This window comes from Miniopterus schreibersii (assembly GCF_964146895.1).
Source record: "Miniopterus schreibersii genome assembly, chromosome: X".
NCBI lineage: Eukaryota > Metazoa > Chordata > Mammalia > Chiroptera > Miniopteridae > Miniopterus > Miniopterus schreibersii.
The window spans coordinates 24,653,093-24,669,962 of record NC_138104.1 but is presented as its reverse complement, the minus strand read 5'-3'; the positions used below and the strand labels follow the sequence as shown (position 1 = coordinate 24,669,962).

The following is a 16,870-nucleotide window of genomic DNA, read 5'->3' as shown; positions in this document are numbered from 1 at the left end:
GAAACTTCTCTCCTCTTGTTCTGTATTTAGCAACTAGGATATGCTAAAGTCAGCAATCAGCTCTTTGGCTGTAGGTCCCCATTCTCCCCAAATTCATCTTTTTATTCAGTCACCTACGGGACATTTATTTATTGAATGGCTACTGTGAACCAGGTATTATGGCTGGTAATACAATGGTGAGCAGAATCAGAGCTAGCAGAATTAGAGCTAGCAGAATCAGAGATAATATACAAGTTCCTGCATGTGATCAACAGTGGTGTGTTGACTCTAGGGGAGGAAGGCTGGGTTTGTACTGCAAATTACAGTGATCTATAATGAAAAGGAACTAAACCATAGTAATTCTTGACCTATAGCTAAGACACCATGCACAGGTGTGGGCAAAAGTAGGTTTACAGTTGTGAGTACGTGAAACAGAGTATATTCTTGTATTATTATTTATTAATTATTGCATTATTTTCCATATGAACTGTAAACTTACTTTTGCCCACCCCTGCATATTGATATTTCCTATGTCCTTTAGAGTACCAGGTGACCTTCCCCCTCAATATTGTGTGCTGAGAAGTTAAAATTTGTAGTTCTTACACTGGCCTGCGTAGTAACTCAAGTTTGATGAACTTTCAGTAAAAAGAACTGCAAGAGCTGAGAGATTTGACATTAATAGTACTCAGTCTTTTCCAAACCCAGGACACCTGACGATGATAACACACACTGGCTCACTCCTGAAAATGATGAGGTGGAGGTGGGAGGTAATGCAGAATTACATTCTCGGTAGGGGAGACAGGCAGGGGGTACATGCAGTTTTAAAAAACTAGGTCATAACTATATATACCCAGACATTCCCCAGAGGAGAATTTCTGAGTGTAGTAAAATAATCTGCCTGAGATTATGCAAAGTCAAGACGAGACCCCAAATTCTGCACCAAATTACTAATTTCAATGAAACAAATCCACATTTAAGTAATAAATGGTTGTTTTACAATGTTTATGTGCTGGAAAACAGGTCTTACAAAAGGTTCAAACCAATCAATAAAGACTCAATAATCCCACTTGTCTTTGAAGCTTATGGTTTAAAAACAGAATTCAGAGATGATAATGAAGGCAATCTGATCACTATTCAAGGCCATCAATACCCTTAGTTTATACATATCAGTGATTTACATATTGTTAACAAGCCAATTCATTTAAAATGTCAATAGCCTACAAATTACCTGAGGCAGGGGGAGAGAGAGAAACACTGATGTCACAGAGACACACGGGTTGCCTGCCACACACCCAACCAAGACCTAGGGCAGGATTGGATTTGTAACCCAGGTACATGCCCTTGACTGGGAATTGAACCCCCGATCCTCTAATGCACAGGCTGACGCTCTAACCACTGAGCAACCCAGACCAGGACAACATCAGGACTCCTGATGGCCTCTTTATGTTTTAAAATTGTGCTAATCATAGATTTTGCCATGCCATACTCAGTAGCCAGATCAGACACACAAACCCCTCTATCATACTTTGCAATTATTCCTTTTTTAAGCTCTTTCTCACAAATTTCTTTTTCACTTTGCTGCTATCGCTAACCTTAGGACCCATGGTGACTTACTGTATTTAATAATAATAAGCAGCAACAAAAGCAAAAAAAACATGAAAACATTCACAGCACAATTTCCTGGGATGTTAACAACTCAAGGTTTAGAGGTAAACTGACTCATACTCATGCATTCTCTTCTTTATTGCCTGAGAGACATGTGACTGATTATACAAGTATCAGCATGAAACGGTTGTTGGGTTCAGAACTGAAGTTTTGTTCTACAACCAAAACCTTTTTTTCCATGAACAACTTCGTCTAGAACCAAATTGTTTGAGATGAGAGACGTTCGAGAACTGAGTTTTCACTGTATTTATGAAGAGTAAATTCCTTCAGTCCTAACTGGCTGCATTAGGTACAACTTTAACCATGCTAAAAAATATTGGAAATTATTGCCCCTACCATCAATTCTATCTCTGGTATTAAAAAAAAAAAAAGTTTACTTCCATTAAAAAAATGCTTTCCTGATTAATATTTGTAAAGATCAGCACTCGAAATATTTATGTAAAAAGGGTTTGCAAATCAACAACACAGTTCCTGCTTACAAAACTCATTTTAACTACTGGTTATTAAGTCTCTGGCCCCAAGTTAATGTAAGTTTGTGGGCTCACTTACTTTAAGCAATATTTGCAGCATAAAATTCAAATTAAAAAAATAACTTGAAGAGTCACTTGGAGGTCATTAAGTTTTATGACTAGTAATCATTTAAGAATATTTCCATAAATTGAGATCGAGTTTACACTTATTAATTTCCTTTGGCTCCACATTTAATTAGCAATTCAGAAAATTACTGTTTTTAAAGATTTTTGCTTCAGTTCAAGCTTCACTAACTTGACTTTAGAGCTACCAAAAACTGAGAAATGTCTTTATGAAGGACTTCAAGGTTTTAGTGGGCGTTTAACTGATTTGAAAGAATAATTGAGAGATTCTCTCAACATTTTATTTTTTTAGTTCCTGAAATACAAATCAAAGTACATTTTTGTAACACAGCATGTTAATAAGTTTTACATTCTTTTCAATACAGGATGACTTAATGTAGGTACTTTAAAACTTCCTTTTTAAAAAAACACACTGTATGGAGGGAAATAGCTCATTAAAAAGATACATGGGTACATAGGCTATCATTTTTCATTATTTTAGTGCTTCTGAATACCAAACCTGGAATAACAGGCCCTCCAACTGAAAATTTGGTCCTCTAAAATATATAAGTATTCTTCCTATAACAAAAATAAATTAAATGTACTGTTGAAAAGACAGGAATTTTTGGTATAGGCTTCTGAGTGAGCTTAAAAAACAAGTTAGGAAGTGTTTCAACGAAGCAGAAGAAACATTCTAGAATCTACCTAAAAACATTTGGCAGAACAACTGGCCTGAGGGTATTGGGGTTGTTCTGTCTTAGAGGGGGACTGAGGGTGTATGAAAGAGTGCTGAAGTCTCACCATAGGCACAGAATCACTTACTCAAAATTAACTAAAATTAATATAGACTATGCAACAATAGTAGAACAATTTCAACAGTTATTCCATGCCTGGAAAGCAAATTGTAAACTTAGAACAAATATCTCAGCAGGAACAATAATCAAAATGTTTATAAGACTTTGAAGGTGAAAAAAACCTCATCATTCTCTTGTGCACAAAGTATATTTGTTTCCAGGACACTGGGGACAACCACAAAACATACAAAGTAAGAATAAATTCAAGCTGCTTAACCTTCCACCATTCCCTTGAGTGTTAAACCCAGACCACCTTTGGCTACTTGTAGGGGTGTCTTTTCTTCTTTATTCTCAATGTAAATGCTTGCTCCATGGGACACCAGCAGTTTTGCTTCTTCCACTCTCTCCTCATCACAGGCTAAGTGTCTGAAATTGAGGACCACAAAGACCGATAAGTCACTACTACTTCTATATAATGGCTACGATTTCCTGATAGGTACTCTAAAGTGCACATTATTAGGTAGTGTAATATTGGAAAGCTATTTAATCAGGAAAGCAAAATCAATTTGCATGGGGAAGAGTGTTTGTAAGTTAAAATTCAGTGAAATACCCTTATAATACTAGATCATAAATCATAATTCTGGTTCTACTGCAATAAAAGAAGGGATCTAAATGCCAGCCTAAAACACAACTTCCTTATTTTATTGAGATTAGAAGTAATTTTCACCAAACACCGGCAATCATTCAGGGTTGGTATTTAGAAAAGCTTCCATTCATAATCTGCTAATAGGAATTTGTATGGTTTATATTTTGGAAAAGCAGTTTAAAAGAGTTTATCTCATTTGATCCTTATATCCTCCTTGTAAGTTAGCAAGGTATTACTATTACCATTTTACAGTTGAAAATTTTGACAGCAGTTTAAGTCCTTGCCTATGATGACATGACTGAGCAGTAACTGAGAGAACCTTCTTGGGCACTTAGTTTGCCAGGCAGGGTATTAGAACTTTACATGTTATTTTATTTAAACCTCACAACAATCTACTGAGGAAGGAATTATCATCCTCATATTATAGATGAGGAAGTTAAGACTCAGGAAGGTTAAGTAACTACTCCAAGTAACTTAAGTATTTAATGTAGCCAGTAAGTGGCCGAGTTTGTAAATCCTAGGCCGTTCCTAGAACCTATACTGCCTAACTTCTAGATTTCTCCAGGCCACTGTGCCTTTCTTGTTGTGGAGAAAAGAGCTACAGTGATACCTCGGTTTTTTAATGTAACCCATTCTGGAAGACTGTTCGAGTTCTGAAACGTTGGAAAACTGAGGGATCCACAGCCGAGAGCTGGGCCTCAGCATCTTGCACTCAGTGGAAGCCGTGTGGCATGTTTGACTTCCAGGGCGTGTTCAAAAACCAAAGTATTTACTTCTGGGTTTACGGCGTTGGTAAACCAAAATGTACGTCAATGGAGGTGTTCGAAAACAGAGGTACCACTGTACATGCAAGTCTTTCTAAACAGTCACTCAGAACTACAGAAAAGATTTTTAAAACTAAGAGTTAAGAAAACATTTTTTAAAAGTTGGTTTAAAAGTCAAATTAGAAAAGGTTGGGTCTCACTTTGGACTAAAAAGGAGACTCAGAATTTCTGGTTCAAAAAAGTCACCATTCAATAAACAAGAAGAAAAATGGCCAAGTACTGCAGAAAAAGTATCAAGGTAGATGACAGCTTCAGGCAGTACACATAAATCAGTTCCAAATGGATTTGAGTTAAATGAAAAACAATAACAATAAATCTCAACTACAACCCATGCTGCAATAAAATAGAGGTGAATATTTAACTAATTTCAGAGTGAGGAAAGATTTTCTAGTCATGAGGGAAGATTAATAGGTTTGACTACATAGGTTTGACTTCCGTTATTTAAAAAAAGTCAAGAACAACATGAAAAGACAAACTGGAAAAATATTTTCAACTAACATGGCAGAAGGTTAATATTTTTACTATGTCAAGTCAAGGGTACTTAAAAAAATAAGTAAACAAATAAATTAATTCCCCAAAAGGAAATAAAAAGGGACACAAAATGTTGTAATTTATTTAAAAAAGTAATTAGTCATAGGCATTAAAAATGTTTCTATTTACTGATAATAAAAAAATGTATTTAATATAGTTGGTAAATGACTCAGTTTGTAAACTATGAAATATAACTATGGAATACCATTTTTCATACAAAAAATGGGTACTTTCAGTGTTGGTGAGGGGGTAATAGGCACTCTCAAAGTGCTTTTGGGAGGGTACAATGACACTCCTCTGGAAGCAATTTGGCAATATATAGCAATAGTCTTAAAATGTATGTATTTATTGATCTAGCAATTCTACTTCTAGGAGTCTATACTAAGGCAATAATCTGCAATATGGCCAAAATTTCTGTACAAAGTTGGTCAATGTAGCATTATTTATAACAGTGGAAAAAAAAAAAAACTTTAAATACACAGTAATAAAGAAATGATTAAATCACAGAACATCCCTAAAATGGAACTGTATACAACCATTCAAATATATTTTAAAAATACTTAATAACATTAGGTGAAAAGAACAAGATATAAAATTACATACACAGTATGATCCCAATTTTTCAAAAAAGAGAGTAAAATATGCAGTTGCATATATAAGACTTGGAGGAAATACATAAAAATGTTATCAGTGGTTGATTCTGGGTGGCAAGATGACAGGCATTTTTAATTTTTATCTTTATAATTTTGTGTGCTTTCAAATGTTTTTGCCATAAACATGTATTACATTTACAAGCAGAATGGAGGTGTAAGCAGAAAGGAAACTATGTGTAAGAATTAGTGCAAGAGGGCTAATGTCAGGTAGAATACAAATGACTGCTACTTGTCACTTACAGAGGAGTGTTACCCTCAGTGTCTTGGATGTTTGTGGATGCTTTGTAGTACAGAAGAATATGAATCATCTTCAAGTTACCCTTGGCTGCCGCCCGGTGCATTGCTGTAGCCTCATAATGGTCCTTAGCATCTGGATTAGCCCCACCTTCCAGTAACATGACAGCGATCTGGAAAGAAGGAGAAGAAAACAATGCAGAGATCTATCTGTGTTTACATACAGGTTTAGAATGTAAAAGAAGTCTCCTAGGAATAAAACCCTACCTCGTGCCTGTTTTTGGAAGCTGCATAATGTAGGGGAGTACAGCCATTTTGGTTGACAGCATTCACTTGAGCACCTCTTCCCAGAAGGGCTTTTACAATCTCATCCCGGCCAGCGGAAGCAGCAATATGAAGAGGAGACCAACCGGCCTGTAAAAGAGGTGGGCAGTAAAAAAACCAGGGGGGAAAGGCACAGACATTAATGCTAACATTTAGGCAGAGTTTACAAAGAGCTCTTTGTGAGTGGTTTTAAAAAACAACATTCTTCCTTTTCCCCTCATTAAGCACTGTAGAAAATTTGGAAAGCACATGTATGCAAAAGAAAAGAAAAACCACCCATAATCCCATAACACAGAGGTGATGATACTTGAGTCTAATTCTAATGTGTTTTCAAATTGGGATCATAGGCTATCAAGTTCTATGAGTTGCATTTTCCACAGTTTCCACTTATTTTGTTGTGAGAATTTTTCTGTCATTCTTTAGAATCATAACTTTATTGATTGCATATTATTTTATCATATGGATATACCTATTGTATCCAACTATTCCTATATTAAATTATTTTTATTTCTTTGCTATTATAAGTATTACTTCAGTGAGCCTCCATGAAAAGGAATCTCTGCCTACAAAAAAGTTTTCATCTTTATTCTTCACAAGTCTTATCCTAATATAACCAAAACCATTATAATAAATCTCTATATAACAAAATAGATATCTAGGCCCTCGTAATTCAGGCACTATTTCTCCCGCAAAATTTCCAACATAATAAGAAAGGTCTGTAGTTTGTTAGAGGTCATTGTAATAAGCCTTGATCTGCATGTTTACCTTAAATTGCAGGGTATTAGTGGCAAAACTAATATTTTAAAATAATGCAAACTAATCCTATGCTTGGTCACCAGGGCCATACTGTAATTTCCTAGTAATAAAGGTTACAATTTTGTTTGTAAGCTTAATACTCAGACTTCCGTAAACACCAGTCTGGAGTCTACAGATAACTGGGAATTTATCAACTCTGCCTAGTACTCACATCATCTTTATCATTCACTGGCACTCCAAGTTGCAGCAAGAATTCAACAATTTCTGTATGTCCGGCTGAGCACGCCCAATGCAATGCAGTTCTGCTGTCCTACACGGGAAAGAGAGAAGCAATAAGATCAACATTCCTGAAGAGAAATAGAAGAACTAAGGCAAGGAAGCAGAAAAAAGTAAGATTGGGGCCAGCAAATCTGTAGTTTAGAAACAAGTGGAGATCACTGGATCCTCAGGTGGGTAACCTTAAACCATATTATTACTAATATAAGCGAGAACAAGGTTTTAGTAACATGGGGAGAATACAATAATGGATATAAGTAATTCTGGGCAGAATACAGCCATGAAAGCAGTAGAGTAAGAAACTGATTTGAATGCTTTGGCAGAAATAGAGCTTTGGCTGTTTACTATTGCATTATTTATGTACGTTTAGGCACTGTGCTAGTTTTACATATGTCTCACTTAATCCCCATGATCCTGTACAGTGGCTATTATCCCCATTTTATAGATGAAGAAACTAAGGCTCCTCAGGGTAAGCAACTTGTCCAAGGTCATGCAACTAGTAAATGGTGAAGTTGGGACATAAATTGCTGTCTGTCTGACTCTGAAATTTCGAGAGAAAAAACAAGCGTATCTGATGGGGAAGAAATGATCATAAAACCAGTTGAAATTATTTGTATATCCATTTAAAAAACAACAACACACACATAATTGGATAGCAACATTACTTAAAAAAAAATAAGCTAGGAGTTTGTCATTACTCAAAGGGAATCCCTTTTTGCATTTATTGCTATATTTCTTAGCCCCATGTGAAAGAAAATGGTATCTTAAATTTTATAACAAGAAATTTCAAACACATATAAAAATAGAGAGAATGTAATAAAAACCCATATGCCTATCACCTAGATTTAATATTTTGCCGTATTTGCTTCATCAAATTTTTTTCTTTGCTGAGGTTTTTTAAAACATATCCCAAATATCATGACTTTTCATCCTTAAATATTTCAGTATCTAAAAACAAGGAAAGTTTCCTTCATAGCTCTGAGACCGTTATTATACCTATTAAAATTAACATTAACTCTAAAAAAATTAAAATTAAAATTAACACTAGATATTTTATAACATCTAATACCCAGTTTGTATTCAGATATCCCCAACTGTCCCCCAAAAGTCTTTTCGCAGTTGGCTTATTTCAATCAGGACCCATACAAGGTCAAGTTGCATTTGGTTATGTTTCTTAAGTCTCTTGATCTTGAATAGCTTCCCCTTTTTATGTCATTGACTTGATGAAGAATGGTTGGAAGCATTATTCGATCTTAATTTAATGTTATTAAATTAAAATTAAAGTATTAAATATTGCCAGACCATAATGAAGATAAATTAGGCAAAGGTAAAGCCATTTTTTGATTAAGCAATAAAGGAAAGTTCCAGGAAAAAAAATCTCCTGACTTCTAATTCTCTTCCCAAAGACACAAAAAGGAGATCTCTAAGTATGTGACACTGTCTCACTAGTGCTTAGCATGGTGCCTGTCAAATAGGAGGCAATCTATAAATACTTGTTGGCTTACTAAGTGCACTGTGCATCTTGCTTAGAAACTCAGGGTTAAAGCATGAGAGCAAGAGAGAAGAAAGAAACACTTCCCAAAATCCATTCGCTTTTGTTCTGCCTCTGCCTAGAATGCCTATTCATCCTCCCAGGAAATCCCACTCATCCTCCAAGTTCTAAAGTCTTTTGCAAAGCCTTTTCAATGACAACATTCGGCTTTTCTAAGGGGGTTAAAGCAGATCCTCCCATTACATATTCTGAAAGCACTATGTGAACTTCTCTTCCGAGTTTTTAACCACAATTTGTAATCGGACATATGATTTGGGATTACTTTATGCATGTCTGCTCCTTCAACTCCTAGCAAACTGTCTAGCACAGATGAGTTCAATTACACGTGTTTCATTGGAAAAAAAAACCACTTGTAAAAGTAAATGCACCCATTAAATAAACAAACAAACAACTTTCCTCCTCAGGGATATCTCAAAGATTGGATATTTCTGAGAAACGCAGTAAACGTTGTAGAAATATTCAAAATTCAGCGAGCTACTGGGCCAAAAAAAGAAAAAAAAAAGGAAATAAAGAGGAAGGAAAGGAAGGGAAGGAAGAAGGGAAGAAAAAAGGGAAAGAAAGGAAGAAAGGAAGAAAGGAAGGGAAGGGAGGGGAGGGGAGGGGAGGGGAGGGGAGGGGAGGGGAGGGGAGGGGAGGGGAGGGGAGGGGAGGGGAGGGGAGGGGAGGGGAGGGGAGGGGAGGGGAGGGGAGGGGAGGGGAGGGGAGGGAAGAAGGAAGGAAGGAAGGAAAAGAAAGAAAGAAAGAAAAGAAAGAAAGAAAGAAAGAAGGAAGGAAGGAAGGAAGGAAGGAAGGAAGGAAGGAAGGAAGGAAGGAAGGAAGGAAGGAAGGAGAGAGAGAGAGAAGAAAGAAAGAAAGAAAGAAAGAAAGAAAGAAAGAGAGAGAGAGAGAGAGAGAGAGAGAGAGAGAGAAAGAAAGAAGAAAGAAAAAGAAAGAAAGAAAGAAAGAAAGAAAGAAAGAAAGAAAGAAAGAAAGAAAGAAAGAAAGAAAGAAAGAAAGAAAGAAAGAAAGAAAGAAAGAAAGAAAAAGAAAATCTGAGGTTTGCGGGACAAGCTCCAGCCGCCCGATTCTGAGTCTCGAAGTGATCCGGGGTGAGAATGCGGAGACAGGGGCGGGGATCTGGCCCTCAGGGAACCTGCCTCCGCCTGGGCCGCGCCAGGCAGCCACGTTGGCCTACGTCACCACTGCCGCCGGCGAAGAGGCCCCGGCACTGCTTTACCTGGTCAGTTCTAGTAGCCAGGGACTTATCGGCCAGGATCTCCTCCTTCAACTCCTGCAGCTTTCCGCTGTAGGCCAGATTGCAGACCATCAGGTTAGACACAAATCCCTCCATTTCGCTTTCCCAGGATCTCCCAGCAGCAGGACCAAGGACCTTACGCTGCCGGCTCCGACTGCCAATCAAAAGAACCCACAGAAGCCCACCAATCACCGACCTTCCTCGTTCCGTTGTTCCTGTCCCCATCGCAGGGCGCCCCTGGGAGTTGCAGTTTGAGCTCACTTCCCTGCTGGGAGGCGCCTTTGAGACTATCTAACGACTCGGCCCCTAGTAGCTCGGAACTACAAGTCCCAGGGTCCCTCGCGGCCACCGCAGTCAAGTGGCCAGTGGAATTGGCCCAGGATGACAGCTGGAGAATGGAGTCAGGTACTGGGACCCGCTTGGTGTGGAACGGGGGTGGGTGGTCGCTGTGGGGCATTGAGTCGGCCACGCGAAAGGGGTGCGGAATCATGGCAAGAGAGTTATGGGAGCCTAGAGGTCCTATCCCACTGGGGGCCTGACCTGCAGTGGCAGGCGGAAGGGACAACAGGAGCTGAGTACTATCTCCTGAGCCCTTACTGGTGGCTATGGCCACCCTCCCCCTCCCTGCCGCCGGCACAGGAGTGGAAAGTAGGGATTACTTATTTTGACATCTCGGCGGAGAGGCATCAGGACAGAATTCTGTCATAGCATTGATAGCATTTGGCACCATAGTAACGTGATGTGCCAGGGTGATGCCAAAGGCAGGGTGTGATGCCATAGGAGCCCTCGGTGAGTTCATGGCCTGGTAACATCACAACTTGATGAGGGTCATCTTGATACTGTGGTATGGTGTTGGCCCTTTAATATTGTGGTTATAACGATGACATCGAGGCTTTGCTAGAACTATTAAGCTAATAGTGTTTCTGTTTATGGAAATCCCAAAGAGAGCCATAGCAGAAGAGATGCAAGGCTTATTCTTTATAGTGCATATCCAGAAGAGCAGTATGCCAAAAGTAGTTAATGATAAGAATACACTCAAGAAAGAGACTGATTATGTTATATTTATCTTGTTATGGTGTAGAACAGGGTTCGGCAAACTTTCTGTAAACAGCCAGATAGTAAATATTTTAGGCTTTGCAGGCCAAAAGGCAAAATCCGGGATAACTTGTAGGTACTTATATAACAAGAGAGAAAACAAATTTTAACAAATGTATATTGATGAATTTCAAAATATGATAGTAATAACAGAGCACTTTTTTGTAATACAGGACTACCAGTGTGAATAATGGAATTGCTTTTTTTGGGGGGGGGCTAACATTTTGTTTAATTGGGACTCACAGTGTTCCCTATTATCAAAATTGTTCCAAATGTTCATCTATTAATGCTGATCTGTAATGATATTTTACCTATTTCATTTTGTATATGTCTTTTCACACAGGTAGGGACTGCCAAATACTGATATCAATCCAGAAACATATTCTTGTTAATTTTTAAATACTTTTTAATTTCAGAATAACTTTAGATTTGTAGAAAAGTTGCAAAGATAGTGCAGAGTTCCTGTGTACCACTCACTCATTTTCCTTACTGTTCTTTTTCTATTTTTAACAGCTTTATTGCGATACATTTTACATATCATAAAATTCATCCATTTCAAGTGTACACTTAAATTATTTTTAGTAACTTTACAGAGTGGCTCAGCCATCACCATAATCAGTTTTAGAACATTTTCACTCCCCCCTTAAGATCCTTCATGCTCATTTATAGTTAATCCTCACCGCACTCCCAACCCCAGGTAACCAGTAATCTTCTTTCTGGCTCTATACATTTGCCTATTCTGGACATTTCATCTAAATGAAATAATACAATATATGGTATTTTTTTGCCTGGCTTCATTCACTTAGTATATTTTTTAGGTTCATCCATATTGTAGCATGTATCAGTACTTCTTTGCTTTTTATTGCAAAATAGTATTCCATTTTATGGATATAACACATTTTGTCTATCTACTCACTAGTCGATAGACATGCAAGTTGTTTCCAATTTTGGGCTATTGTGAATAATGCTGCTAAGTGCATTTGTGTGCAAGTCTTCATGTGGACATATGTTTTCATTTCTCTTTGATATATGCCTAAGGCTGGAATTACTGGATCATATGGCAAATTTATACTTAACTTTTAAAAAAATTGCAAAACTGTTTTCCTAACCGCCACCACTATTTTGTATTTCTACCAGCAATGTATGAAGATGTCTGTTTCTACACATCCTCACCAACATTTCTTATCATCTGTCTTTTTATTATAGATAGCCATTCTAAATGTGTGTGAAATGATATCTCATTGTGGTTTTCGTTTGTATTTCTTTAATGATTAATGAGCATCTTTTTGTGTGCTTATTAGCCATTTGTATATCCTCTTCAGTGCAGTATCTGTTCATATATTTTTTCCATTTTCAAATTGAGTTGTTGTATTTATTGTCTTTTTATTGTTGAGTTGTAAGAAGTATTTATGTATTCTGGATATAAGTCCCTGTCAGATATATGAAATGTAGACATTTTCTCTCAGTCTGTTGCTTGTCTTTTCGTTTTCTTAATGGTAACTTTTGAAGTGCAAAGGGTTTGAATTTTGATGGGGTCCAATTTATCATTTTTTTCTTTTATGGACCATGCTTTGGTGTTGTATATTTTTTACAAGTGTGCAATTTAATGACTGTTAGTATATTTTAGAGTTGTGTTGCCATCACCACAATTTATTTAAAACATTTCTATCACCCCAGAAGGAAACCTCATGTCCTTTTTCAGTCACTCCCCATTTCTACTCCCAGCCCTAGGCAACTACTCATCTATTTTCTGTCTCTATGGATTTTCATTTTCTTGGCTTTAATATAAATAGAATGATACAATATGTGGTCTTTTGTTTCTGGCTTCTTTCAGTTAGTGTATTGTTTTTGAAGTTTACATTTAATTTAATTTAATTAATTTATTTTTAATTTTTTAAATGATTTTTAGAGAGAGGAAGAGAGACAGACAGAGAGAGAAACATTGATGTGAGAGAGAAATATCGGTTGCCTCCCACATGCACTCTGGCCAGGGATAGAACAAGAAAACTGGGTATGTGCCCTGATCAGGAATCACCTTTTGGTGTACGGGACAATGCTCCAACCAACTGAGTCATACCAGACAGGGCAAGTTTATATAAATTTTAGTGTGTATCAATATTTTGTTCCTTTTTATGGCTGAATACTATTCCAATGGATAGCTATACTATATTTTATTTACCCATTCATCAATTGATGGGCGCTTGGGTGGTTTCTATCTTTTATTTATTATGAATAATGCTGCTGTAAAATTCATGTACAAGTTTCTGTGTAGGCATATGTTTTCATTTCTCTTAGTACATATCTAGGAGTGGAATTGCTAGGCCATATGGTAACTCTGGGCTTTATGTTGTGAGGAACTGGCAGATTCCTTACCAAAGTGACTGTACCATTTTCCCCTCCCACCAGCAATGTATGAGGGTTTGAATTTTTCCACTTCTCTACCAACACTTGTTAATGTCTGTCTTTTTTATTATAGCCATTCTAGTGGGTACGAAGTGATATCTCATTGTGATTTTGTTGCTTTGACTTGTGACAGCATGGGAAGTGTATAAAGCATGTTGTCATCACTTGTGATTCAAACAATGTTAGTTGTCAAAATGACTTTCCTATAGTATAAGTTTCACATGTAAGTGCTGTTTTGCCTTATAATTTTAGGTTGAATTAATTAAGAAACATTATGAAGTCTGCAGCAGAAGCTAATTTCCAGAGGCATTCAGTGTTTGATAATAGTTGTTGAGGGCGGTTCTTCCAACAGTTTAAAAATGCAAAAGTCATTCCTACCTTACATACCATACAAAAAACACAAAATGGACTTAATTTTTCCTGCCAGCTGTAGTTTACTGATGATTGGTGTAGAACAAAAGTGTTTTGTATGTAGTAGGTGTTCAATAAATATTTATCCAGTTGATTACAGAGATTCAGCAGGCCTTATTGTATGGTATTCACAAAAGATTGGGTATAGTAACATTTCACCATAATATTACATCAAGAAATTAGGCTTGATTATTAGTAACAGCTAGAAAAACAACTCCAAGTGCCTCTCCTACTGAGTGACTTGTTTGGGTAATCTTTTATAGACAGAGTGTTGTGCTTTTATTTTATTTGATATGACACAGTGGTTAACTTTCAATTCTGAGATCCTTAAGTTCAAGGGTGAGGTACCCCTTGACTTTTTGAAAGCAACTAGGCAAATAGATCTCTAAGGGAGAAGCCCACTTGTCTTTTGTCTCTAGCCCCAAGTCTTGGAGTAACAGCCTGGTTGCTGTTTTACCTATTGAGAGTCAAAGCGGGGAGGGGGGCTGTTAGTGACTGACTCCTTCGCTGCTTATACAATTGAATATTCCCTGTTGCCTTTTCTACTGGTTACCTAGATTCTAGGTTGTAGAACAAGCCTAGTTAATTTTCAAGACTTACAGAATAATTCTAAGAATAGCTCACATTTATAGATCACATGTGTCAGATATTGGTCTTATCTCGTTTAATACTTCACAACAACCCTGAGATGTAGGTACTATTATCCTCCAGATCAGACCTTTTTAAAAATGAGAATACAGGTACAGAGAATTGAAGGAACCTGCCTAAGTTCACACAATTTAGTAAAAGTTGGAGCTAAACTGGAAATGCAGGACTACTCTACCCCAGAGCTCTAGCATTTAACAGCTACAACATACTGCTCAATATTGCCGAAGATGAAATTATGTATAAATGCAAACCTCAAATAATACAATGCTAATTCCTGTCAGAGCTCTTTGGGCTGTAATTCTGTGTGTGATTGTGGGGAAATGATATGTTTTTCATTTTCTAAAACAATGCTGTCCAATAGAATTTTGTGTGATGATGGAAAAGTTCTCTATTATGCTGTTCTAGTATAGTAGTCACTAGCCACACTGTGCACTTGAAATGTGTCTAGAAACTAAAATTTTAATTGTATTTAATTTTAATTATTTTAAATAGCTTAATGTGGCTAGTGGTTATCATTTTGGACAGTGCAGGGAGAGGCAAACCCCCTCCCCCATTTGCTCCTTTCTAATCATCACTGAATATTTTACCCAGTGCAAATATTTTTTCCATAGCACAACTGGAAATGAATATAGTGAAACAAACTTCAGGATACCCTACACAGGGCTTATGCAAATCAATTAACTACTGTATATGACAGTCACAGGAATAGGTTCTGGGTTATGAGAATGAAACTTCTCCATTCTCACCAATTACTAAAGTTTCAACAGCTGGCCCAAGGACCCTTTGCAATTGATTTTTCATTGTGTGCAGATGTAATTTGTTTATGTGGCTTTTCACAAGCACTCCACAATTGCCAGTTGCCTGGTTTAAGAGGAGATGTTTTAATCAGTGGCTCTAATATTTTTAAGCACATGTTTGGATGCTACAAATTAATGTCCTTGGTATTGTATATCACTGGCCTATACAAACCTTCCCCATTTAAAAGCTATCCCTTCATAAACTGGCATATTTTTATAGGCAATTATAATAAAACATTTTATTCACTTCCTGAGTTTTAGCTTCCATGTTCTTGTTTCTGAGCTATTTGCTTTATAAGTGTTTTCTTTTTTAACCTTTTTTTAAAAAAATCCTCACCTGACATATTTTCATTGATTTTAGAGAGAGAGGAAGGGAGAGAGTGTGAGAGAGAGAAACTTCTATATGAGAGAAAAACATTGATCGGTTGCCTCCGTATGTGCCCCAACCAGCTATGGAACCTGAAACCTAGGTATGTATCCTGACCAAGAATCCAACCTGCAACCATTTGTTGTTCGGGAAGACGCCCAACCAATTGAGCCACGTGAGCCAGGGCCACTTCTATGTTATTTTATCAGATGTATAGATTGGTGTAACCATCATCGCAATCAAGGTACAGAAATATTTCATCACTAAAAAGCTACCCTTTTATAGTCACACTCACCACTCACCCCACCATCTATAATGACAAATACTAATTTGTTCTCTATAATTTTGTCACTTTGACAATTTTATATAAATGGAATCATAAAGTATGTGACTTTCTCCAATTTTTTCACTTAGCATAATGATCTTGAGATCCATCCAACTTGACATATGTATCAATAGTCTGTTCTTTTTTTATTACTGAGGAGCGTTGCATGCTATAGATATACTACGATTTGTTTAACCATTCACCTATTAAGGAATATTTGGGTTATTTCCAGTTTCGGATTATTGACAATAAAACTGTTATGAACATTTGAGTATAGATATTTTGTGTAGCTGTAATTTTCATTTCTCTGAGATAAATGCCCAGGAGAGTGATTGCTGGGTCATATGTTAAGTGTTTGTTTAAATTTTATAGAAACTGACAGACTATTTTTCCAGAATAGCTGTACCACTTTATATTCCCACCAGCAATGTATGAGAGATCCAGTTTCTCTGCATCCTTGTCATCATTGTCATTGTTTTTTTCTTCTAACCATTCTGATAGGTGCATAGTGATTGCTTATTGTGATTTTATTTTTGTTTCTCTAATGGCTAATGATATTCAACATCTTGTCATGTTATTTGTCATCCCTATATCTTCTTCAGTGATACCTCTTTATGCCCTTTGCCCATTTTCTAATTGCTTTATTGTTTTGTGTGTTTTTTTACTGTTGAGTTTTGAGAGTTCTTTATATATTCCAGATACAAGTTGTTGTGTTTTTTTTTTTTTTGTGGGTTTTTTTTTTGTCATATATGTAAGTAGTTTCAAATATTCTCTTCCTATATAT

The 16,870-nt window shown here is 36.8% G+C and overlaps 2 protein-coding genes across 6 annotated transcripts in view; one reads left to right on the top strand and one right to left on the bottom strand.

Moving 5' to 3' along the window:
- Positions 1-1,707: 1,707 nt before the first annotated feature.
- Positions 1,708-10,216, bottom strand: PSMD10 (proteasome 26S subunit, non-ATPase 10). 2 transcript variants are annotated; one of them, XM_081125970.1, is made up of 5 exons: positions 10,023-10,216; positions 7,190-7,288; positions 6,166-6,312; positions 5,905-6,071; positions 1,708-3,436 (listed from the first exon to the last, which is right to left on the bottom strand). In XM_081125970.1, exons 1-5 carry the CDS (start codon positions 10,134-10,136, stop codon positions 3,283-3,285), a joined length of 681 nt encoding a protein of 226 aa, XP_080982096.1. In that variant the 5' UTR covers positions 10,137-10,216; the 3' UTR covers positions 1,708-3,282. The 2 variants fall into 2 exon arrangements, with proteins under 2 accessions (XP_080982096.1, XP_080982097.1); XM_081125971.1 differs by having other exon boundaries at positions 5,984-6,071; positions 10,023-10,189.
- Positions 7,222-16,870, top strand: part of ATG4A (autophagy related 4A cysteine peptidase) — a 53,165-nt gene continuing 43,516 nt past the window's right edge. The window contains exons 1-2 of one of the 4 annotated variants that reach the window (XM_081125968.1): positions 7,222-7,427; positions 10,150-10,445. In XM_081125968.1, coding sequence (XP_080982094.1) covers positions 10,436-10,445 — 10 coding nt within the window. In that variant the 5' untranslated portion in view covers positions 7,222-7,427; positions 10,150-10,435. Of the gene's footprint in view, positions 7,428-9,543; positions 10,026-10,149; positions 10,446-10,566; positions 10,830-16,870 lie in introns of those variants that run through there. The other 3 variants (XM_081125965.1, XM_081125966.1, XM_081125967.1) reach the window with 3 other exon arrangements.

What these genes read in the sequence shown, in the direction of transcription:
- PSMD10 (XM_081125970.1), bottom strand. Translation starts at nt 10,136, where the DNA reads ATGGAGGGATTTGTGTCTAACCTGATGGTCTGCAATCTGGCCTACAGC. An exon ending in CAGTGAATGATAAAGATGAT is followed by an intron (nt 6,313 to 7,189) that starts GTGAGTACTAGG and finishes CCTCTTTTACAG; the next exon opens with GCCGGTTGGTCTCCTCTTCA. An exon ending in ACTGAGGGTAACACTCCTCT is followed by an intron (nt 3,437 to 5,904) that starts GTAAGTGACAAG and finishes CCTCAATTTCAG; the next exon opens with ACACTTAGCCTGTGATGAGG.